Source organism: Columba livia, chromosome 18 (assembly GCF_036013475.1).
Source record: "Columba livia isolate bColLiv1 breed racing homer chromosome 18, bColLiv1.pat.W.v2, whole genome shotgun sequence".
Taxonomy (NCBI): Eukaryota; Metazoa; Chordata; class Aves; order Columbiformes; family Columbidae; genus Columba; species Columba livia.
Genome location: NC_088619.1, coordinates 6,641,674 through 6,666,262, shown reverse-complemented (window position 1 = coordinate 6,666,262; position 24,589 = coordinate 6,641,674). Strand labels below are relative to the sequence as shown.

The 24,589-nt window shown below is 42.2% G+C and overlaps 1 protein-coding gene across 14 annotated transcripts in view; it reads left to right on the top strand.

The window, feature by feature from the left end:
* The window catches only part of TNRC6C (trinucleotide repeat containing adaptor 6C), a 309,563-nt gene that overhangs the window by 222,520 nt on the left and 62,454 nt on the right, over nt 1-24,589 (top strand). For all 14 annotated transcript variants that reach the window (XM_065034685.1, XM_065034694.1, XM_065034687.1 and 11 more), the window contains 2 exons: nt 8,990-9,089; nt 10,045-10,066. In XM_065034685.1, the coding sequence (XP_064890757.1) occupies nt 8,990-9,089; nt 10,045-10,066 (122 nt within the window). The remainder of the gene's footprint in view (nt 1-8,989; nt 9,090-10,044; nt 10,067-24,589) is intronic.

Below are 24,589 nucleotides of genomic sequence, written 5' to 3'. Positions count from 1 at the left end.
TATGTTTTGTCTTCCTTGACTCGGATCAAATTTGGTGTTAACCTCCTGTGGAGAATTCCAAGACCCCTGACATTTTATTGTGACTCTTGATTAGCTCACCAGGGTTCCTGCTAAGAATTCTTCTTTCATTCATTTGATAAATTGAATTCCCTATTCACAGTGCCTTTAAATAGAATGGTATTTGGAAAACTTGAAGACAACGACTTGAATGTTCAATGAGCTCACCAAGCAGATTTTAAAATGCAGAAGAAGGAAATTACAAGTTTGTGTGTTCTGAAATCTTTTAAAAGAATAAACATTTTACAAAATAGTTAGTCTCCATCTTCATATTCCCTTCATTTCCCTTCTGGATTTTGCAACAAGCAGTTCTGTTGACATCTGCTTTCCCTTTTTCATCTTATCTTGCCTTGTTATGTCAGAAGCTGTGCATTCATTAATTTACCTCTGTATCTGAGAGCAAGTATACTAAGGTGATGTATGTCCATATGGTGGAACTTCAGCTTCCCAAGGCAGTACATGTGCAATGTGGAGGGCATCTTGTTCTTTAGACCCAGCATACCCGAGCCTAGTTTATGCATACCTTATGCTGTTCACCCGCTCTTACTGTGTATTGGGATGCTGGCAGGGCCTGCACTGTGGAGTACCCTTCTAAGGTCTACAGTGTGAGTGTGTAATTCTTTTTGTTTCTAGGTCTGGAGGCACATCTTCCCTGTGAGGCCACTGTCCTTTCCCCCTCCATCTGGGTCTCTCTTGGTGAGCTTGACCTGCAGCAGCGTCATGCACGTCCCTGCTGCTTGCGCATCCTGAGGTGACACTTGACAGTTATATCTGGAAAGCTTGGTAGTGAGATGGTAGAGGCCCATTCACTGTATCAAATGCCATATTCCTAGAGGCTGGCTTCTGCAGTCTTCTGCCACATATCTGTGAAATAGTTTTAATATTGTAGGAAAACTCAGGCTGGAATGGACCTCAGGAGATAATCTCAGATAGGCAGGTCTGGATTTGAGTGACATGTGTGTGTCTGGTAACGTCTGCTGCTACTCACTATGTTGCTGGTATGTGTTTGTGTTATTCTTAGACTTGTCTGGCATGGTTTCCCTGCCCGTGGGTAGGAGCAAGGGAAGTGCATGTGTGTTTTTCTATTGTGCTTGTGGCAGGAACTCTACCTAAAGGAGTGGTATTTCTTTCAGATCTCACTTTCCAGCACACTGGAGCCACTTGTGTATGTAGCAGGAGCTGCTGCAAGCTGGTGTCTTGTGGGAGATATATCAACACCACCTTTTTCCCACAATAAGCACAAAGGCAGCATCATAAACGTATTTGTCTTCAGCATAGATTTTGTGGCCTGCTTTTTGATCCAGTAGGTTGTCTCATCTAGTTTGGCCTGTGCGAGAGTAGCAGCTTGGTCTTCAGCTCTTGCAGTATGCAAGTTGAATCTGCTTTCACCTATGGTTATCAAAGTGATTGGGCTCAGAAATAGTTGAGTGCTGGCATGTGACTCTGATGGAACAGAGGAAAGGAGCACTAGGGGTGTTGGCAATCTCTACAGGCAAAATGGTGTGTCACTAGTTCTGCAAGCTCCCTTTTCAATTTTTTTTTTTTTAAACAAGCATAAAGGTTTAGCTGTGCTTGCTCGAAGGGTGTGAAGGAATGCTACCCAGAAGCAGTGTTCCTACCTGTCTGTCCAGCAGCATGTGTTGTCCCTCCTGACGCTGTTGCTGTTGGACAGGTGATACAGTGACCGGCTCCTCCATCCCTAGGAGTGCTCAGCTCTGAGAGCCTGGAGGCTGTGCTGCATGGCAAAACATCCTGTTTCCTGGCCTCCTGCTTTGCAGTATCCCTGTGCACATGCCCCAGAGAGCTGTGCTCCTCTGACACGTTCTTCAGGTGCAGCTGAGTAATTCAAGCCAGAAACTTGTCCACAGGTTGCTTCAGTTTCTAGGTCAGTAAATCTGGGATATTTAGTTTAACAATTTGTCAGTGTGGGGCTTTGCCTCAGCTGGCACAGGACTATTGTCTTCTGAAGTATTTGCAGAAACCAAAATAACAAAGAAAGTATCTGAAAAGAAACAAACATACTGCAGTCTTGCTGAGGTACTGGATTTCTTTGTATATTATGTCCCAGGAAGACTATGGAAGAGCTCTGGACTGTATGCTGCGTCAACTTCTGGTAAATATCAGGCCTGGGAGAGAGGCAGCGCTGTGCAAGTAAATCTGGTTATCTATACTGCTCTCAGGCTGTAGGTTAAGTATCCAATACAGGAGTCAATCTGTGGTTTCTGGGGAAAAGATCAGTTCATAACATGTTTCTTGCTATTTGTAGCCAGCTTTGAGTGGTGAATGTAATGCAAGTGCTTTGTTTTGTGTTGTGTTTGGGGTTTTTTGTTTGGTTGGTTTGGTTTGTTTTTTACTTGGTTCTTGCATAGCTTGAGTGGCACACAAGATGAGATATTTGAGGTCTGCTGGGGTGTTGTCAGCAAACTGAGGGAGCAAATTCTGATATGGTTTGTGCCTGAAATGTATACAAGGATGAGGTTTTGTGTACAGTGTTCTAGCCCGTGCCCACATTTCCCTACTAACTATTTAAGTTGCCCCAGAATGTAGCTTGTATATACATCAATAGGCCTGCACTGTGGAGAGCAACAACACCTTCACAGAAGATGTGGGTACCTGTGTGACAGCAGCTTCACACCATATAGAATTATCTGCTGAAATGTGTTAATATGGACTGGGAGCTTCATGTTGAAGCAAATCTTCTGATTGTCCTGCTTGCTCTGCTTTGATTGACATAATGCAGTGGTCTTGGATGGCAATAGCTGGATTCTTCTTGAATAAAATTTCACTAGATTGTGTGCTCCAGAGTTCCAGTTAATGCTTTTGTGCTGCAAGTGGTCAGTATGTGGGAACAGATTGTAGCTAGTCTCAACTAATAAAATCACCTGAAACAGCGGTAGTGTGGCTGTCAAGTCAGTCTTGCTCTGGAAATCAACTCCCATTGGTCTGTACTACTCTGTAATGAAGACTTAAAATACATCTCCTGAAACACTCCCATTTGTACTCCAGAACTCTCATTAGTATGCAATCTCTCTGTGGTAACAGTCCAGGAGAGTCTAAACAAAAGGAAGTCTGTAGATAATAAAAGCCCCAAACCCTACAAATGTTCAGTGGGACCTGGGCAGTGCTCAAATAATGAACTTGTGAAACGCCTGATGTCTGACCTACCACTTATAGCTAATCTGCATCCTTAGTTTATAAAGGCTTTTTCTTCTCTGTGACTTTTCCCCACTTTTAGTGTCTGGTACATAGGGATCAATTTGCTCCCTCACAATTACAGGCAGCAGTGGAGAAGGGGCCATGGAGCAGCACAGATAGACCTGAAGATACTTACCAGCATTTTGTAACAAATCAAATAAATCACAACACTGGTAGAATTTCTAGGCGATTTAAGAAATAAGACTGCAGTTCCTGGGGAAGTGATGAGTTTTGCCTTGCATGCTTCAAGATTAGTTGACCAGATACAGAAGGGTCAAAGTATCAGGCCCACAGTTGTTAGCAGTGGGTGGTATTTGGCTGTTTCAGAGGAACGGAGGAATCCCCCATCAAGGCAAATAATGTGTTAAGGAGTGACAGGGGCATAATTTGATAGCTGGAAACCCAAAAGCATGGCATTAATAAGTTATAAATTGTGGTCAAACAAAACCACTCAGGAAGATTCATTTTTGACTCCCTGGAGGAACAAATTTTGCACCTGGACTTTCAGATTACAGGGTTTAGTTTCAAGCTGCTTGATCACACCTGTATATATAACCTGTCCATAAACTTATCTTGTCCACAGTGGTGTAGCTGAGGGCTTTCCCCCATTAATTCTCTTGAAAGGATATTGTAGGATTTTAACTGAATGAAGAAAAATTAATTTTGGTTAAACCAACAACACATGCTCTAAAAAAAATGCCTATAACTATGCCAAAGGAAAAAAATTGGGCTTTTTTCCCTCCACCAATCCTTGTTAGCTGTTAGTGGTGTTTTTATTCCTTCCCCCTTTAAGTTACACGCACAGTCTTTGCCGTTCTCTAGTCTTCTGGTGTGCCATCCATCTTCTGCTGATTCTTTAAGATAATCTGTGATGACTTAGACACGGTTGTTCTTATTGTAAATTACATCATGCCCAGCCAGTGGAAAAATATCCAATTTCTCTAGGGACTTTTTAAGCTATTATTTCTTTTGTTGGCCTGATTTCCTATTTGTAGTGGTAGTAACATCTTTAGTTCCATCTCCATTTTTTTCCATGCCATTTAATGGAATTTTTCCACAGAAATTTGACTGTTCCTTCTTCCCAGATTTGGGAAAAGACACTTAAGAAACACATACTGAGATTCTCGCATGGAGCTGTGTTCACCAGCCCTTTTTGGTGAGGAAGCTGGGATGGATGATGTGGTGGTGGTGACAGAGGTCCTGGGGCAGGAGCAGCCTGGTTGTTGGCCCTTCGCTGTCCCTGCCACCAGCCTGGCGCAAAGCTCTCCTACGTGAGGCAGAGCACCATGAAATCCCTCCGTGCAGCCATCGTCATCTGTGGGCTGGGCACCAGTTCATGTCGTTTTTTGGCATCTGTTTCCAGCTGACCTCTTTAGAGAAGGCTAAAGCAGAAAGAAAAGCAGTGGTCGCCTCACCACCCGTAGCATCATCTGGCATGGTCCCCCTTTCCCACTGAGTATCCAAACTAATGTTTCCTCTTGCTTATTAATGAAGCACCTAAGGATTGATATTGTTACTTTTTATATACACAATGCTAATGCATTGTTGACCTTCCTCATTGTTGTCCCCATGTGTTTGTGCTGTTTTGTTTTTTTTCATATTCCTTCTTATTTATTTGACCTAGTTTTGTGTGCTTCTTTCTTTTCTGAGGTGATTGGATAGCTTGTAATTAGGGACCGGCTTGACTCCTTGATTAATGACTGTGCCTAGGTATCAAGGGGGAAAACCGGCACTTTTACCACCAGCTCCTTCCCTCACTGGTGTTTACTATAGAAAGGTCTCAGAGGGCTGGGTGGGATATTTCTGAAGCAGGCAATAGGCAGATGTGGCATTTTAGTTTATCCGTTCCTGTGGTCATGAAAACAAGGGCTGCTGATGATATGGTGTGGCCTCTTGCTTTATGTAGTATTCCTCCTCTTATGCATTAGGGTATCTGCATTCTCATTTACATTCTTGACGATTTCCAAGAAACAATTCCCATCTCTTCTTATGTGACAGTATTTTTCAGTTGTCCTGAATTAATTGAAGCCTGCCTTTCCAGTATTCACTGCTCTTTATTTTATTATTTTTTTCATTCCATTTCATTGCCACCATTCAGGCTGCTTTCTGCCTTTGAGATCTCAGCCACCTCTTTCTTACCATTTCAAGTCAGATCTTTAAGAAATTTTTAAATAGTAATTTTCCTCATTTCTGTTTGAAATGCATGATACTAGTTTTTGAGAACTTGGTAGGTGGTTACCTTGTACTTCATGTCTGTGCTGTCCAGACGCTCTGTTATCACCCATAATGATGCACGGCTCCATTACTTTCTTCGCCAATTCCTTACAATTCTGTTTTAAGGATGTTTTTTCTCTTTCTCTCATATCATCTGTTTTAGGAAAAATGTCTGTGCTTGAAATGCATGATGCCCTGTGCTATAGCGGGAGAAGTCAAAACCAGAACAATATTTAAGCAATTGTATGTAATTTGTAGGATTTCTGTCAGTAACAGCAACTTTTACAACCATCACGGGAGGTTTTTGCAGCATAAAGTAGGATGTAAATTTAAGGTACAAGAAGTGTTCCATAGTTAAGGTATGGGAGCTATTCTCTCATTGGGCTAAACCAGCAAAGACATCTGCAGACTAAGAATGCTGTTCTAAAGAGGTAATCCAGGCAGTTTTCCTGTGTAACTAACTAAATCTTCAACATCTTAAATAGATGCAAACAAAATTCATTAGGCTGTTAGGTTTGGAGCTGTGTCACATGGAGGGAAAAGAGACAGCTCTCTGTTTAGTCCTCAGCTATTGCAGAAACATTTGAACTATAAAACATTGTGTGGGTATTAACCTTACAAGTAATGGCACAAGTAGGCTTGGCTTGAAGTTCAAGAATACGATATTCCCAAAAGGCGTATTGCAAAATGCTGTTAGAATGTCACATCAACACGAATTCAAAATACCAGCTATGGTTTCAGATGTTAAAGCAATCCAATGTCTGATAGCAGCTAGAAAACTGAAGTTCTCACTCAGCTTAAAAAAAAATGGCCTAGATGTGTGAATTTTTTAAAGGGATTAAGAAGCCTTTCTGCAATAGGTGTTGACAGAACATAGCCATAATTTGAAGTTGTTCTGACCATGACCTGCATTTCATCTTGCTTTCCTATGCAGAGAGAGCTCCTAAGCGTGTGTACTTTAAAAATAACCTTAGTTTAGGGTTGGTTTTAATAAGCTAGTTGCCATCTTTGAAAACAACAGGATGCTATAGTAACACCCTTTACTCTCTGCTTATAAAAATCACCCATGATTTTGATGCATAAGATCCATATATTTGGAAAAGGCAAACCCCTACAAGTATATTCTAAGACACTTCTGGTTTAAATCATATGAGCTTTGTATTCATAATTTTTTTTTTTTTTTTAGTGTATTTCCTGTAATAAAGATTAAATTGTCGCTCAGGAAGTAAAACTGCAACACATGCCTTTGACAATGTAATCTAACTTTATATAGTGTTGTTTTTATTGTTTTCCTTTTGTTTTGCTCTTACATGACTAATTTCTGCCTAGAAGTAACAGAAAGAGTTGCCATCTGAGAGGCCACTTGGAGCTTTATTTCTATTTTAAGCATATTTAAAGCACATGTATTCATAAGTGTCATTATGTAAATCGGTTTTGAAAATTGAACTCCATTAAAAATTATAGTGTAATTTTCTGAGTTAATCTGAGGCTATTTTAGTCTCAGAAATAAATAAATTAAAAAACAAACAAAAAACCCCCACCCACCAAACAGGTTTTTGCTAAGAGTGGCACTTCTACCTCTTATGTTGTAATTGATATGATAATACGGTAATAAAATACATTGGTTTTTTAATGGAGCAAAATGCTTGCTCTTCTTTGATTTGGAAAATCCTCTGACATGGTGTATTACCTGCATAAGGGAGGGAATAACATAAAACAGTGCTTGGCAAACATCAAAACAGAAGCACCTTTACACAGGGCAGAAAGGCTGGAAATAGAGAAGTTTCATAGTGGAGTCCAGTCCAAGTAACAAAACTTTGTCAATGGGGAAAGGAACTTGATTTTAGAAAAAAGGCCTAACAAGAAAGTTGGGATCTATGAACCTTCGCAGTTTAAAGAAAACTCAGGAAATTAAGCCTAGTGGTAGTGGTGTGTTTTGTTTTAATACTGCACTGACTGTTAAAAAGGATTTAAATGTAACTGTGGTGTTCTGGAATTGCTATAAATAATGTCATGGATTTTCTTAAGTACTAGCAAGAGGAAACCAAAAACTTTGGTATTTTGCACTGACTTGTTTCATTCACCTGCTTTAAAAAACAAAAAAGGCTGGAACTTCCCATAGTAATAGTCTGGCAGTTTGGGAGAGTTCACTTGAAGACATGAGCTTTGTAGAGTCTGCTGTGACTTGGGTAGGGAGCTCTGAAAATGAAGGGACTGAATATTGGTACTTTGTAGTTACTGAAATCCCCAGGACTTCTGTTCTTCTCCAGAGCTAACTGGAATAAAGTCAAATCTATCATGGTTTCAACTCAGTTTCTTTGGTAATGCAAGTCATCGCTTCTTGCAAAGTGCTAGAATAATCTGTTTTAAAGTATGATTTTAAGTAACCTTTTGTTAAGTGCAATGTTAACTAAGTAATGCAAGTACCCACCCACAACTCTTTGTTAAGGTTTAAGGCAAGGCGGCAATAAACCGCGGCAGATGCTCCCTGTTGTCCCCTCATTTCCTGCCACCCCTTTCCTTTAGATCGGAAAGATGATGTGTAGGATCTCTGTAAGCGTTAAAGCATCTACAGTAGCCAAATTGCGTATTTGTAGGCAAATGAAAAAGCCAAAACCCAGAACACCTTGCAAGAGACAGAGTTTCAAAAAAAATGACTACAGTATTCCTTTTAATAAAAAGGGAAATGATGTAAGAATGTGTGAACTTGTTAAAAGAAAAAGAAAATAAACAGTTGGAAGGCAAAATGTTTCATGGGGAGTATTTGAAGACACCACGTGTGAAATCTGAATGAGTATCCGTTTTTCCTGTAGGTAAAGAGCAGACCTTCCCCACCCCATAACGGTTGTGATAAAACAATTGAGCAAAGAGCATTATAACTAAAGAGACCTTCTTTAACAAAGAAAAAAAAATCCAAACAAAAAGGGGGGAACCTCAGTCTTTGGCATGTTAAATGTAAAGCAATAATAAGGCTAAAAGTGATCTCAATGAATAATTGAAAGACATCAAATCTAATAATAATAATAGTAATGGTTTCAGCCTGTCAGACATGGAGTATTCTCAGATCTGTAAGGCTGATAAATGATCAGGACCTAAAGACCTGTCAAGGAAGATAAAATAGTTATAGGGAACTAAATGAATTATTTGCATTGGTATTTATTTGAAAGGATGTTGGGGAGATTGATTTTTATAACCATACTTTACGGTGATGGACGAAGAAACCAGAGATGGTGAGGTTACAAATAGTTCTTCTCTTGATTTGGTACAACTTAGGTTATATTTTAACTAAGATGCTACTGGAACAGTCTTGTTTTGTATTAATGCGAATTTTTCAGCTAGAATTGATAGGATGAACACAAAATATGGTTATTTGCATTCATCTGGGCCTTAGTTTACAACCCCTTAAGAACGAAATTGATGCATATGAGAAATTAATACAGTATGTGTTTAATCAAAAAAGAAAAACAGTTGGAATATAAGGTCATCTTATTGAAAAGCTCTTCCCAACCTTTATTCTTATCAGGGAGAAAGAACAAGAAACACAAGAAGAGGAACATTTGATGGAAGAAAAGAAAAAGAAAAAGCAGGAAGAAAAGAAAAAGAAGGAAGGTGCTCAGAAAAAGGTTTGTTCATGCCACTCCTTTAAATGATGTATTCACTTGTACATGTAATGTACAGATACTGATTCTGCAGCCTTCTGTGAAGTATTCTGACACTAGCGAGCGGTCCTGGCGACTTTGAGTGGGGCCGCAGTCAGAAAATCTCTGCAAAAGCAGTTGTGACAGTTCATTAGCGCTCCCCAAGCTGCTCACTGTCCCCTGATGTTAAGTTACTGATCCCCCAGCTGTGTCACACGAACGCTTCTCATCAACGTCAATGCAAAGTTAACTGCATTAGTCCCAACTGGTACTCAAGTGGCTGTGGATTCTGAGGCTGTCATGCATTTTCTGTGGTGTACGTTCTTCTGCCTCATTTTCTGGATTACATAGTTAGTTTTAATATTAAACGTCCCTTAGGATGTGGATAGGAATTGGTCACTGTCTTTTCCCTTATAAAAACTAGGCATCATAAAAAAAAAAAAAGTGGGTGGATTTCAAGTAGATTAAAAAAAGATGGGTCTTCCCAAAATGTGCATTTAATCAGTGTAAGCTAATGTATATATGTATGGATTCAATAATGTATGTATGGATGGATTCAAAAGGATACTGGACAAATTTACAGAAGTTAATTCTGTTGAGTGTTAAAAAGTTCATAAACGTACTTTTTGGTTCAGGAAGCCTCTGAACCTCAAGGGGCAGGAGGCTGGGTGGGTAGGTGGGGGCATTGCCATGCTTACTGCTTGCTGTGGTTTACACCGTCTCTTTGGCATCTGCTTTGGCTTTAGTCAGACAAGAGTAGCCATTCTTAAATTCCAAATACATGGAGTTAAATTAGCATTCTCCAATCCTTAACTGGAACTAAGGCCTGATTTATGTCAGCAGTTTCTGCAAAAAGTTAGGCCTGCAGCCCTTGTACTTGTTAGGTATTATTTTGCATATTGATAAGTAGTTGATTTGTTTTGTTGTTTTCTTCTTTCAGGCTGCTGAACAAAAAACCAAAGGTAAATTCAAGTTTTTTCTTTGTGAACCATTTGATATTTTTTGTAAGTATGTTTACAAAAAGTGCTTGTTTTTTTTATTCTTTGTGTCTTCTTAATCAGGAGAGTTTATCTTGCCAGGATAGTTCTGTTCTTTAAGTTTTGTTGGAGGAGCTGTCTAAATGTTGGGATTCTCAGCATAAGCTTTTTCTTTGCTTATCTTGCTGGGTATTGTGTGGCGCCTTTTTGACAAACATATACAGATTAAATTTCTGTGAAATATAACACAACATACGTCATCTTTTTTTGTCTAATGTCAAGACAGATGTAGTTTTCCATTTAGTTGTTAGTAGTTCTATTTCAAAGACAGTTAATTGCCAACAAAAAGAGTAAATTTCTACCCCAGTGTGCACTGTTCAACTCAGTTTAGTGAGTGAACTCAATTCATCAAACTTGGGAGAAGGCTGTTGGCACCACCACCTTGTTTTCTGCTGTGTGGGTTTTCTGCTTGATCAGTGAATTGAACTGGTTTGCAGCATGGTCCAGCAAGCAGCAGAGTTAAGGAAGATGTTGTCACTTCGGGGACAGGGAACTCCAGGGTGTCCTAAGAGAAATCTTCCTTAAAATGGTGAGGAAGAGAGTCGAAGTAATGCCTCTCTTCTGCAACTGTTGCCTTACAGTTATCTTATCTAGTCTGTCCTTTGATTTCTATGGCACCACACAGAACTCAGGGCTGCGGAAGAGTTCTGAACGAGTTAATACGCACTGTTATTTATTGCTGGATAATTAGGTGACAGACAGGCGAGTAGGGCTTCCGAGATTCCCAACGACTGGGAATCAGAAAAGAGCCAAGCCTAACATATGGGGTTGACAAAACAACTTATGTTTCAAATGCTTTTTTGTATTTATGCAGCAGAAATTAAGTGTTGCTTCAGTAATACTGAACTCAGAAAAATAAAGTCTAACTACACAATGAAGAAACTGTAACAAGTGAGTTATTGAAACTGTGCTTTCTTTTCCAAATTTTTCTTATGTAGAAAGTGTGGAATCAGAAGATTGTAGCTGAATTCTGTTGCATCTGCCCTGTAAGATTTAATGTAGTTTGGAACAGGGGATTTGGATTTCAGCAGAAGAAGGTAGCACAGGTAGCTAAGCCCCTTAAAATCTTAAATATATGAAAAAATTCGGAATTAAGATCATTTCTATCTAAATGAAATATTTCTGTTTCTGCAGTTTTGCTGTATCAGCTCATTTCTGTGTGAAAAGGTTTCAGTGTTCGATAATCACAGAATCCCAGAATGTCAGGGACTGGAAGGGACCTGGAAAGCTCACCCAGTGCAATCTCCCCACCCGAGCAGGAACACCCAGATGAGGTTACACAGGAAGGTGTCCAGGCGGGTTGGAATGTCTGCAGAGAAGGAGACTCCACAACCTCCCTGGGCAGCCTGGGCCAGTGTCTGTCACCCTCACTGAGAAGAAGTTTCTTCTCAAATTTAAGTGGAACCTTTCGTGTTCCAGTTTGAACCCATTACCCCTTGTCTATCCTCAGGACAGCCTCCAGCAGAGTAGACAGAAACAAAGAAGGCATTCAGGAACTCTGCCTTGTCTGTATCTTCTGTCACTAGGGCACCCACCTTGTTAATCAGTGAGCCTACATTGCCTCTGGTGTTAGTTTTATCTGCCACGTATTGGAAAAAGCTCTTCCTGTTGTCCTTGACCCCTCTCACCAGGTTTAATTCTAAGGAGGCCTTAGCTTTCCTAGTTGCCTCCCTACACCCTTTCACAACTGCCTTATATTCTCCCCAAGTGTATGCCAATGTATGGGATGTATTAAATTAAAGATTAGAGCCAGGCTGGAACTGAACCTTTTACAGAATGTTACTACATCCAGATTTTGGTAGCTAAGATCTTTATAAATCTGACTTAATGTAGTTGTTTGTGGTAACTTAGAGAAAAAAAAAATATCTTCATTTCATATAGGTATCATTCAGTTCTGCAACTGGGTTGCTATAGCAATGAAAAATGCTTACACTGTTTGGGTCACATTGGAGAAAAATAAATTCTACAACTGGAGATGGAATATGGAAGAATTTTTCAGTTTCTGTCTTTCAGCTGATTGGAGACGATATGTTTATACTGTTTCTTACTTATTTGTGCTCGGCTGTGTTTTTGGAGGAGAAGGCACTTTGTTGAAGTAACTAGGATGGGGCAGAAGGAAAGGTTGGTCCTTTTGGTCACCTTATTCTGTCCTAGAAAACTCTGCTGGGATAAAGGTGCTTTTTAATTTTTTTAATTAAGATTTTCATTTATTTCTCTAGCACAATGGAAAATGTGTAGATACTGTCCTATGTAGTAATTACCTTGTATGTGTTGTGAGTGTGGTTATAATTTGCTGTAAGATGATACTGGCTGTTACATGTTCTGTCGCTGGTGAGGCCTCAGGAAAGAGAAACTAGTAAGGAGGAAAGAGGTTTCCTGTGGGTGTGTGTAAATGGTGTGTTGTCAGTTAAATATTGCTCTGAGGCCTCAGACCGAGCTGAATGTTTCCATTTGTGATGTGGAGCACAGAACCTTTCCAAAATAAACACACATTTCCACCGGTACAGGAAAGGTATGTGGCTGCTGCTGGAGTTACTGGTCCAGGGGTAGGAAGTGCTCCCTTACGCAGCTCTTGTGTCCCTTTAAACAACTTAATTTTTTCAGTTTAAACGGGATCCAACTCTGTGAGTCTTCTGCTTCTTCAGTTTCCGATTTTTTTTTTGCAACATTGTTTGCCAGAGTGTTTTTGTTTAGGCAGAATCTTTTATAAATGCCCTGTTGGCAACAATTCCAGGGCGTGTGTGAAAGGAAAAAAAGATTGAAGGGCTGATAAGTAGCTGAAATGTTTCTCAATTACTTGAAAACAAATGAAAGTAGTCTTCCTGTTCAGCTGGAGAGGAGGGCTGCAGAATTAGCTGAGGTGGGAAATGAAAATGTTTCTATTGCACGCTGTGCATTGTACTTCCACGTTACAGTTCTTTTATGGTAATTTTTTTGAGAACAGGGCTATTGAGCACAGCCTATTAGTGTTTATGTTAAATGCGTAAACTCTTGCCAGTTTATATACACTTGATAAAGAAACTTTGTATATAAAGGCTTTTGTAATGAAAACACTCAGCTGTAACTACCAGTAAGAGGTTTGTACTGTGTGGTAAATAGTCACTAGGATGGTAAATGGCTGTTCCTTAGTAACTGCAGGGGACTTTTAAGAGAGCTACGCTTGCGATAAATACTATGAGGTCAATGCATTTTGCTGCCTTCTTTTCTTGTAGCCATCTTGCTGCAGGTTTAGTCAGCACACAGGTGGTCAGTTCCTTGACTGCTCTGTTCCTGTCCCGGCTGAATTCTGTGTACTTGGGTGTGAATTACCTTCCTGTAACCTACACTCGGTTCTGCTTATACGGAAAATGCAGTTTTATGTACATTGATAATGTGCTCTTTCTGGCTGTGGTAGGTGTTACTGATGTTTAATGGTAGCTCTATAGGAAACATGGAAAACTAAACTTTGTAGAGAATCTCATCAGTATTTGAAGTGGAATTAAGACAGCGTGTGACACAGTCGGTCTTTTAAAAAAAAAAAGCTGTGAGTTTTTCTAGTTTGTATCATTTTTTTGTAGGAACCAGCAGAGGTTTTTACATAAGATTAGGAACTGTGTTTCAGCCTACAAATCAGGTATGATTTACAACAGACTTAAAACCTCTGACTCATTCCAGTATTTATAGCTTGTGCTTGGATATCTGCCTCTGCCATCTTGTTAGTTAAGTGCTGTGTTTGTACTGAACTGCTGAATGTTGTTGTGGCAAAATGTGCCATAAATCATCATTGCAGAAGGGAGGAGGAGCAGTGTAATAAGTTCTTCAATTAGATCCTAATATGCCATCGTTTGATAACCTAATGATAACCTATTGCTATATGTTAAGGCTTTATAACACAATATTGTTTTCTTTTTGGTAAACGTTATTATGGTGTTGTTTTGCTATTATAAGTATCTTTCAAGAAACATGGATTTGTTCTTCTTATGACTGACTGAGGTACCGCTTCTCTGATAGGGAAGTAATTAAGATCTTAAAATCTGAAAATAATGGAGTATGAGGATAATTTGTAGGGTCCCTGCCATAATACTGGGTGAAAAGCAGTAGAAAATACAAGAAGAAAAAGAGCAGACAAGAGAAGAAATTCGCATATTCAGAGAGACAAAGCAAGAAGAATGAGCTGAGAGGCTTGGAGTTAACTAGTACAGAAAAAAAATTCGATTTCCTGCTTGTCGTTTCAGGTGGGACATCTGTGACAAGCCATCTTCAGTTTCTGGTGGCAGATAACACCAGTTTGGCTTTTCTCATCTAGACCTAATTGTCAGGGTGCCCCTTGGTAATGCCTCTCAGATAAATCCCTGACTTCCTTTCTGGAAACCAGAACAACTGCCAGTACAGTCGTTGACAACTGTATATTCTAGAATATGAATTTTAACAGAGCCACACAATGATAATAGTGGCAGTTATGATCAAACAGCATGCTGTTTTATGGTTATTTATCTGCCCACAGTGTGTACTTTCATGTGTGGCAATAGACCACTTTTTTGGTAATGGGCATTGCCTAATGCAGAATATTTAAGCATGTAGACTGTGAAATGGTCAACCTGCTATACTTTCATAACAGTTCAGACAATAGCATATATTCTGTTATGCTGTCAGTCGGCTTATCAAATAACTATTTTTCAATTATAAACAGAATGTCATCCGATGCTTGTCCGTCAGAGCATACGTGCCCCAGTACTAGTGAGCAGATGTGTTTTTCCATTTCAGTGTACCACCACAATGGTTTGTATCTGCTGAGAACAGAGCAGACAGGGAACACCCACCCTGCATCTCTTGGCTTTCTTACCCACCCAGCACAGTCTGACGTTTGTTTTCTTGGCAGTGGCTTTGTGGCACAGCTCATCGGTTTTATCAGATTGGTCCTCCTTTACTGTCTGAACTGTCATTTGCTTTTGAGCTTCTTTCAAAGAAACATGTACCTGAGGCAGTTTCTCCTCTGCCTTGAGGACTGCCTCACTTAGATCATTATTTTATGGGAGACTGTTGTCTGCTCTGCTGCCTTCTCCATGAGACCTTACTGACTGCTTTCCATTATTAGATTATCATCTTACTACCTGGAGGAGGCGTGTATCACACATAAAGGTAATGGGGAATGACCTATTAGAGAGCAGCATAGGGCAAAGGGACCTGGAAGTCCTGGTGGACAGCAGATGACCATGAGCCAGCACTGGGCCCTTGTGGCCAGGAAGGCCAACGGCATCCTGGGGTGAATTAGAAGGGGGATGGTCAGTAGGTCAGAGAGGTTCTCCTGCTCCTCTACTCTGCCCTGGTGAGACCACATCTGGAATATTGTGTCCAGTTCTGGGCCCCTCAGTTCCAGCAGGACAGGGAACTGCTGGAGAGAGTCCAGCGCAGGGCAACAAAGATGCTGAAGGGAGTGGAGCATCTCCTGTGTGAGGAAAGGCTGAGGGAGCTGGGGCTCTGGAGCTTGGAGAAGAGGAGACTGAGGGGTGACCTCATTAATGTTTATAGATATATAAAGGGTGAGTGTCAGAAGGATGGAGCCAGGCTCTTCTCAGTGACAACCAATGACAGCACAAGAGATAATGGGTTCAAACAGGAATACAAAAGGTTCCACTTAAATTTGAGAAGAAACTTCTCAGTGAGGGTGACAGAGCACTGGAACAGGCTGCCTGGGGGGGTTGTTGAGTCTCCTGCTCTGGAGACATTCAAAACCTGCCTGGACACCTTCTTGTGTAACCTCATCTGGGTGTTCCTGCTCCGGCTGGGGGATTGGACTGGATGAGCTTTTGGGGTCCCTTCCAATCCCTGACATTCTGTGATTCTGTGATCTATAAGACCTGCAAACCATAAGCTTGAAACGATATTCACTAGGGAATGTTTTAGCTCAGTTTGGTACTGACTGTTTTGAGCTATATGCCAGTTTTCTAATATTTCTTGACCCCTTCCTTTGGAAGTATGAAACCAGCTTTGAACTGTAATGTTAGTACACGAGTTTGGGGTAGTTACTCTACAAATGTTGTAGAGGGTTATCTTTGGAAAATGAAGGAAATGAAAATGTGTTTTGATTCTTCTGTGCTGTGTGTGAAGCCTGTGGCCTGAGGGACCTTGTGTTCTCATGCTGAGTCTCTGGTGTTGACATTCCTCTGCTCTGAGAACCTCAGCTGCCTCCTGACTTCCCTGTGTTTTGCTAGATTATTTTAATGCTTTTCCTGAGTTGTTAAAGGTGGTAGCCCATACTTTACAAATCCAATGGGACTACTTCAAAACCAGCTCACGCTCTGGTAAATGCTCTGGAGCATTCTGGTCGGGTTTGCATCGTGCACCTGACCATTCAGGTTATTCCTGAACTGGTTTAGGTGGTGTAGTGTGTATGAGCACCCGAAGGGGTGGTTACTCATGAGGCTGATGGCAGGTTCAGGATCACCGTGAGAAGAGGTGATTCTCTTTTCAAGCCTCCTGCCCCAGCTTTGTGGCCGGGCAGCAGAGGCTCATCCTGAGCTGTCTCGTGGGACCTGTGGTTCATAGCACCAAATGCTTTGGACACTTCTCAGCTGCCCTGAGCCTGTCAGCAACTATTATTGCCATTGCCCTGGAAAACAGCTGAATTTGGGGTATGATTCAAGCTCTTGATTGCCTCTTCCCATGTTAGCAGAAGTAATTTTCCTCTGTCTTATCACAGAGTTTCCTGAACATCCGCCCTCTTGTTTTTGGGATGCCCTTGACATTTCTGGCATAACTTCTGATTTGGCTGCTTCTTCTGTCTTTTTTTTTTCTTTTCCCCAGCAGTTTTTCACCTTTCCAAGGCCAGAGGGGCTCTCGTGAACTTTGGTTTTGAAGCACATGAGTTACTGAGCTCCAAAACTGACAAGTCCTCAACTCCATTAAAAATTCAAATGCCACACTGGTGTTTTAGAATCATAGGACTAAATATATCCCTTTAGATGAGCAAGAGGGGATTGTCTTATCCATCTCCCCACTGTTGGACAGGCCCAACAGGTGTTCTTGAAATACATTTTGATTATTGCTGGAAAGTATGAATAGTCTTTGCACTCGGCCTGAACAGTCTTCAGTCTTTCATATAACTTATGCCTGTTATTTCTTGGCTGATTTGCCCAGTATGTGGAGAGCAGATCTTTCCCCTCCTCTGCAGGGGCCTTTTTGTGTATCCACTTTTTTTAGTTAACAACCCATGCAGTTTTTCGTTGTGTTAGTGTTTTCAGGCTATTTTTCAAACCATAATAATTCCTGTTTCTCATCTTCGGAAAAGTTTCTCTAGTTTGGTCCCTGAATACTAATTTACATTTTTGAATATGAAGACTGCTCCATTGAATTGTTGCTGCATTAATGCACCTTTGCTTTTCACGTTTGCTTTCATGCCTGTTTTTCAACTGAGATTTAGAAAATGTTTTAAAATACTTATTTCCCATGTTCCTTTAATGGACGTATTGACTTTTCTATGGGTGTTTGGCAGAACTCGAAGTGGACCTTGTTCTTGGGCAGGCGTCATGGTCAGCGCGGCCGGTGCAGATATGACAATATCGTGTGCTCCCCCTGCTGTTAATAGCTGCTTTCTCACATGTAAACCAAGTTTCTTTTTGAAAAGTGAAGTAATCATGTGGGTCGTAATTCTGAAAGATGATTAATGTTATTTACATAGGGCCCATTTTTGCCTGAAGTATTTCGGCGAGTCTTTAATATGAGTTAAAGTCGGGGTTATCAGCACAGCATTAATACAGAATCACAGAATCACAGAATCGACTGGGTTGGAAGAGACCTCAGAGATCATCGAGTCCAACCCTTGGTCCAACTCCAGTCCGTTTACTAGATCATGGCACTAAGTGCCATGTCCAATCTCAGTTTAAAAACCTCCAGGGACGGCGAGTCCACTACCTCCCTGGGCAGGCCATTCCAATGCCTGATCACTCTCTCTGTAAAGAATTTCTTCCTAATATCCAGCCTAAATTTCCCCTGGTAGAGTTTAAGCCCATGCCCCCTTGTCCTATTGCTAACTGCCTGGGAGAAGAGACCAATCCCCACCTGGCTATAACTTCCCTTCAGGTAGTTATAGAGAGTGATGAGGTCACCTCTAAGCCTCCTCTTCTCTAGACTAAACAACCCCAGCTCCCTCAGCCTCTCCTCATAGGTCTTATGTTCAAGTCCCTTCACCAGTCGTGTTGCTCTTCTCTGGACCCGCTCCAGCACTTCAATGTCTTTCCTGAACTGAGGGGCCCAGAACTGAACACAATACTCCAGGTGTGGCCTCACCAATGCAGAGTACAGGGGAAGGATCACTTCCCTTGTTCTGCTGACCACGCTGTTTTTGATACAGGACAGGATACCGTTGGCCTTCTTGGCCACCTGGGCACACTGTTGGCTCATGTTGAGCTTCCTGTCAATTAGCACCCCCAGGTCCCTTTCTGTCTGACTGCTCTCCAGCCACTCTGCGCCCAGCCTGTAGCGTTGCAGGGGGTTGTTGTGACCAAAGTGCAGCACCCGGCATTTGGCCTTATTGAACTTCATCCCATTGGAATCAGCCCATTTTTCCAGTCTATCCAGATCCCTCTGCAGAGCCCTCCTGCCTTCCAGCAGGTCGACACTCCCTCCCAACTTGGTGTCATCAGCAAATTTGCTGATGATGGTCTCAATCCCCTCGTCTAAATCATCAATAAAGATGTTAAACAGGACTGGACCCAACACTGACCCCTGGGGAACACCACTAGTGACTGGCCGCCAGCTGGATGCAGCCCCATTCACCAGCACTCTCTGGGCCCGGCCCTCCAGCCAGTTCTTAACCCAGCGTAGAGTACACTTGTCCAAGCCATGGGCTACCAGCTTTTGCAAGAGTATATTATGGGAGACAGTGTCAAAGGCCTTGCTGAAGTCCAGATAGACCACATCCACAGCTTTCCCCTCATCCACCAGGTGAGTCACCTGATCATAGAAGGAGATCAGGTTGGTCAGACAGGACCTGCCCCTCCTAAACCCATGCTGGCTGGGTCTGATCGCTTGTCCATCCTGAAGGTGCTGTGTGATTCCATTCAGGATGATCTGCTCCATAACCCTGCCAGGCACCGAGGTCAGGCTGACAGGCCTGTAGTTGCCAGGGTCAGCTCTGCAGCCCTTTTTGTGGACTGGGGTAACGTTGGCCAATTTCCAATCATATGGGACCTCCCCAGTGAGCCAGGACTGTTGGAAGATGATGGAGAGCGGCTTGGCAAGTTCTTCTGCTAGCTCCCTCATCACCCTAGGATGGATCCCATCTGGTCCCATAGACTTGTGAGGATCCAGATGGCTCAGTAAATCACCAACTATGTCCTCCTGGAATACAAGGGGCCTATTTGGCTTCCTATCTCTGCCAACCACCTCCAGGGATGAGTTGTCCTGAGGGCCACCTGTATTACTGGTAAAAACTGAGGCAAAGTAGGTATTAAGTACCTCAGCTTTCTCCTCATCTTTGTTAACTATATTTCCTTCATAGTCCAACAGAGAATGGAGGTTTTCCTTGCCCCTCCTTTTGTTATTAACATATTTGAAGAAGGACTTTTTATTATCCCTGACAGAATTGGCCAAGTTAACTTCAAATTGCACTTTTGTTTCCCTGATCTTTTTTCTGCATGATCTAGCTATTTCCATAAATTCTTCATAAGTAGCCAGCCCTTTTTTCCACAGTCGGTAAAGTCTCTTTTTATTTCTGATTTCATTCAAAATCTCCCTGTTTAGCCAAGCCGGTTGTCTTCCCCGCCGGCTAGCCTTTCGGCACACTGGTATAGCCTGTTCCTGTGCACTCAAAACCACCTGCTTGAAGCATGTCCAACCCTCCTGGGCCCCCTTGTTTTTAAGCATTGTTTCCCAGGGTATGCTCTGAACTAGACTTCTGAATAGGCAAAAATCTGCCCTCCGGAAGTCCAGCGTAGAGGTTTTGTTAATGGTTCTCCCTGCATCTCTGAGTATTGAAAATTCTATTATTTCATGGTCGCTATGCCCCAGGCGGCCTCCAACCACCACATCTCCCACCAGCCCTTCTCTGTTTGTAAACAGTAGGTCTAGCGGGGTCTTGCCCCTGGTGGGCTCATTTACCAGCTGATGAAGGAAATTGTCCTCTATACACTCTAGGAACTTCCTAGACTGCCTCTTCTGTGCAGTATTGAGCTCCCAGCAGATATCTGGCAGGTTAAAGTCACCCACAAGAACAAGGGCCGTCGATTTTGAGACATCTGCCAGCTGCTTGTAGAATAATTCATCTCCTTCATCGTCCTGGTTGGGTGGTCTGTAACAGACACCCACGAGGATGTCAGCCTTGTTGGACTTCCCCCTGACTCTGGTCCACAGGCACTCAACCTTGTCACTGCTGACCTCAAGTTTAACAGAGTCGAGTGACTCTCTAACATATAAAGCCACCCCTCCACCTCTCCTACCCTGCCTATCTTTTCTGAAGAGCTTGTAGCCACACATAGCAGCACTCCAGTCATATGAGTGATCCCACCATGTTTCTGTGATGGCAATTATGTCATAGCTTTCCTGCTGCACGATGGCTTCCAGCTCCTCTTGTTTGTTGCCCATACTGCGTGCATTAGTGTACATGCACTTCAAGTGGGCTGCTGATTTCCCTCTTAATTTGGGCTTTCCATCCGTAGGCTGATTTTTGGAGAGCCCAGTTTCAATCCCTTCCCCCTTCAAACCTAGTTTAAAGCCCTCCTGATCAGCCCTGCCAACTTATGGGCTATAGTCCTCTTGCTCCCCCTAGAAGGATGAAGCCCATCTGATTTGAGGAGACTGGGTACCACGAAGCTTGGCCCATGGTCAAAAAACCCAAAATTTTGACGGTGACACCAATCCTTAAGCCACCTGTTGATGAGATGGGCTTTTCTGCTCCTCTCTTTATTTAGTTCCTCATCCATCCCAGCTAGCACAGGAACTGAGGCAAATATCACTTGTGCTCCCGTCCCATGAACTGACTGACCCAGTGCTTTAAAGTCCTTCTTAATTATCTTGATACTTCTTCTGTTGATGTCCTCGCTGCCAGCTTGGACTACTAACAGGGGATAGTAGTCTGAGGGCTGAATTAGCTCCGGAAGTCTTCTATTAATGTCCCTCACCCTGGCCTCAGGAAGGCAGCAGACCTCCCTGCGGGATGGGTCTGGGCGACATATAGGGCCCTCTGTTCCCCTCAGAAGAGAGTCGCCGACTACTACCACTCTTCTTTTTTTTTTTCCTCTTACAGCTGCAGTTACGATTCTTTTTGTTGATGAGGTCCATCCAGAGGGCTCTCCAGGTGGATCTTCTTGGCTATCCTCTGCCTGATTTTCAGGGTCCAGGGCCTCATATCTATTTGTTAGGGGCACCAAGGGTGGTGATGGGGTTCGAGAGAGGGTTCTTTTACCTCTCCGATCAGGGACCTGTTTCCATTCCCCCTCATTAATTAGATCTGCTGTATCCGCCTTATGGCAGGAGGGACAAGGCTTTGCCATCTCCTGTTGCACACCCTTAGGAGTCAAAAGAGCCTGACCCCACCAGTCTATTTCTTTTTCACTCTCCCTAATGCTCCTTAGTCTCTCCACCTCTTCCTTAAGCTCTGCCACTAGGCACAGTAAGTCATTCACCTGGTCACATCGTACACAGGTGTCTCCCATACCATTCTCGGATACTAATGCCAGGCACAGACACTCTGCGCAGCCAGAAGCCTGGGTGGCTGCATCCTTCTTGGCAGGTAGTGTCTGTGTAGACACACTCTTTGTATTAACGGCAGCAACAGCTTTCCTTTTTCTAGAAACCATTGCTACCCTTAGCTAAATTGGGGACAAGAAAACAAATGTAACCCCGGACAAACTCACCTACAAGAGCTAGTTGTGTCCAGTCTACTTGCCCTGCCACACCCCAGTCTGTGTCACCAGCAGCAAGTGAGAGGTCTAACAGCGAGGAGTGACAGAACCTCTGAGCCCCACTGCACAAGCAGCCCCAGTCGCTGCTGCAGCACCGTGTGGGTGGTGCTCACCTGCCTCACAAGCACTTCACCTTCCAGCGCCTGGTGGGCAGCGACACGTCGCTGCCCTCCAAGAGGCTTTTTCAAAGCAAGGGGGAGGGGTGTGACTTCCGTCACCGTGGTAACGGTCGCGCCACGTCAGCCGGTTCCGCAAGGGCTGCCGGGGACTCCCGGGTAGCGGAATCGAAAACGCGACCAGAAACCCCTCTCTTTACCCTCTCTTACCTCTGTAGCTTCGAGATTTCGCTCCCGGCTCCGGCAGAGCTGGCTTCAGTCAGCTGATCCGAGGAACTGAGTACCATCAGTTGAGAATTATAACTTGCCCTTTATTTACACTAGGAACTGAGGCACCTTAGATTTTGCCTCCCAGCTGACTTTCTAATGTGCAAGAAACTAATTTAAACAAAGAAGTTAATAATGCATTGATAGGCAGATCTGCAAAGCCATTAAAGAGTTCTTATTTTTGTAACCTGCCTTAAAATACGGGTATTATTTCTTTTGGATAAGTCTAAGCCCATCTGTATGAAATAAATGTGTGTAATGCATGTGGAGTAATTAAGTATTCCTTCCTAGTAAGGGGAAGACATGTGTCTAAAATAAACTGAGCAGAATTTTTGAATTAAAATGAAGTAATAATATTAAGTTATTATTAGTAATCTTTATTAAAACATCTTTAATTTCTTTTAACATTCATGTAATAGAATCTGATTTACTGGGAGTGGCATTTAATTAATTTAATTCAATTTAGAGAGTTAACTCTATTACATATTAGTACAGAAAATTACCTCTGAACAGTCATTTCTCACTGGTGACATGCAATAAGTTAATTTAGCTCGGAGTTCGTTTGGGTGCATTGTGAGTTCTGGGTGAAAGTTGCTATGGTGACAGCCTGATCAACCAGAGCTGTCATCTAAACCAACAGATACACCAGCGACACCGCTGCTGCCAGCCTGTAAACATGGCCAGATGGATCCGCGCTGCTCCCTGCTTTTTTCTCATCCTGCTCTTCTTTGTGAACTCGGTCGCTCCAATCTGCAGCGCTGCCAAGGTTGCACTGGAAGGAGCAGGGAAAAGCTTCCTAAAAGGAATGCTTGGTCATTAATAGACCTGCTGCGACCGTACCCTCTCACAAAAGAGGTTTTCTGTCAGACTGTGTTCAACAAATTGAACCAAGGGTTGTTTTGGTTTGGTTTTTTTGCTTCATCTTCGCTGCAGTGAAATGTTTGCAGAATTCTAGTCAGATTGTAGTTTGCTTTTATTCTGGACATTTTCCTGAAGAATCTGAAAAGGGGGTCTGAAAACTGCTGGAACCGCTTTCTTCATGTTTCTGAATAATTTCAGTCCTGTTTTCCATATGTGGCATTAATGCACAGGGGCACTGTAGACATAAAATTCCGTTCAGCATAAGCTGAATTAATGAAGTGTTTGCTTCAGGTTCTCCAGGCTTCTCTATCAGGTAGATTAACTCTTAGTTCAAAACTTCCAGTGAGGAGAATGTCTTTGGGAAATTCATTCAGAGAAACACTATCTGCATACCAAAAGTCACGTTAAGATTAAAGAGGAACTATCAAAAGAACTGAAATATTAAGTTCAGTATTTTTTTTTACCCTTACAGATCAGTCTGCAGACTTAAGCGGTAGTCTCTTTGGTTTTTCTCTAGAGCATGACTCTAACTGGGTTTATCTGAGTAAGGGATCATTCTGATTTTTGATCTTCAATTTTTTCTCAGCTGCTCATTTTTGAAGGCAAGAGAACAACATTTCCATAGGACTGCTTGTCTTTCCAATACTAGGAACTACATCCAAAATAGGATGCAGAACTCCAAATGTTTCTCTAGATGTAAAATCTGTGAAATTTTGTAGGTACAGTAGCGATGTCCCTATGGTTTTTACATGTTTTTAAGAACCTACTTGCTCAAAGCATTGATTCTCAAAATAATTTTGTTAAATATAAATTAACACATCTTGAATTAGTCCAATAAGGATTCAGACTTCAAAATCTAAGGCAAAAATATTTCAGGTTTAGCGTTCATTGAGCTGCCTATGTAGCCAATTTCTCTGGGTGATGCTACCTGAGACTTGGATTAGATCTGCAGTGCAGGGAGGAGGGGAAGCTGCTCCATGCTGGACTCTACTCTTCGTGCTGACTGATTTAAGATGATCGCTCAGATACCTCTATGCTATCTTTAGGACTGCAGTATAAACATCCTCTTAAGCTGACTTTTGAGATAGAATATGAGCTGGAAGGGTTATGCCAAAATGACAGAGGCCTTTTACTGGTTGCCCACAAAATTGTTACTGTTTTAGTATTGCACATTAAATATTCATTTGGTACCATAAATGTACATGACAGTAGAGCCAAGGCTTTGTGTATACACAGGGCGCTAGTCACTTTGACATATGTGTAGTCCCATGATTTCAGCACCACAGCCAGTGTCAGTAAAAATTCACTTAATATCTCTCCAGCAG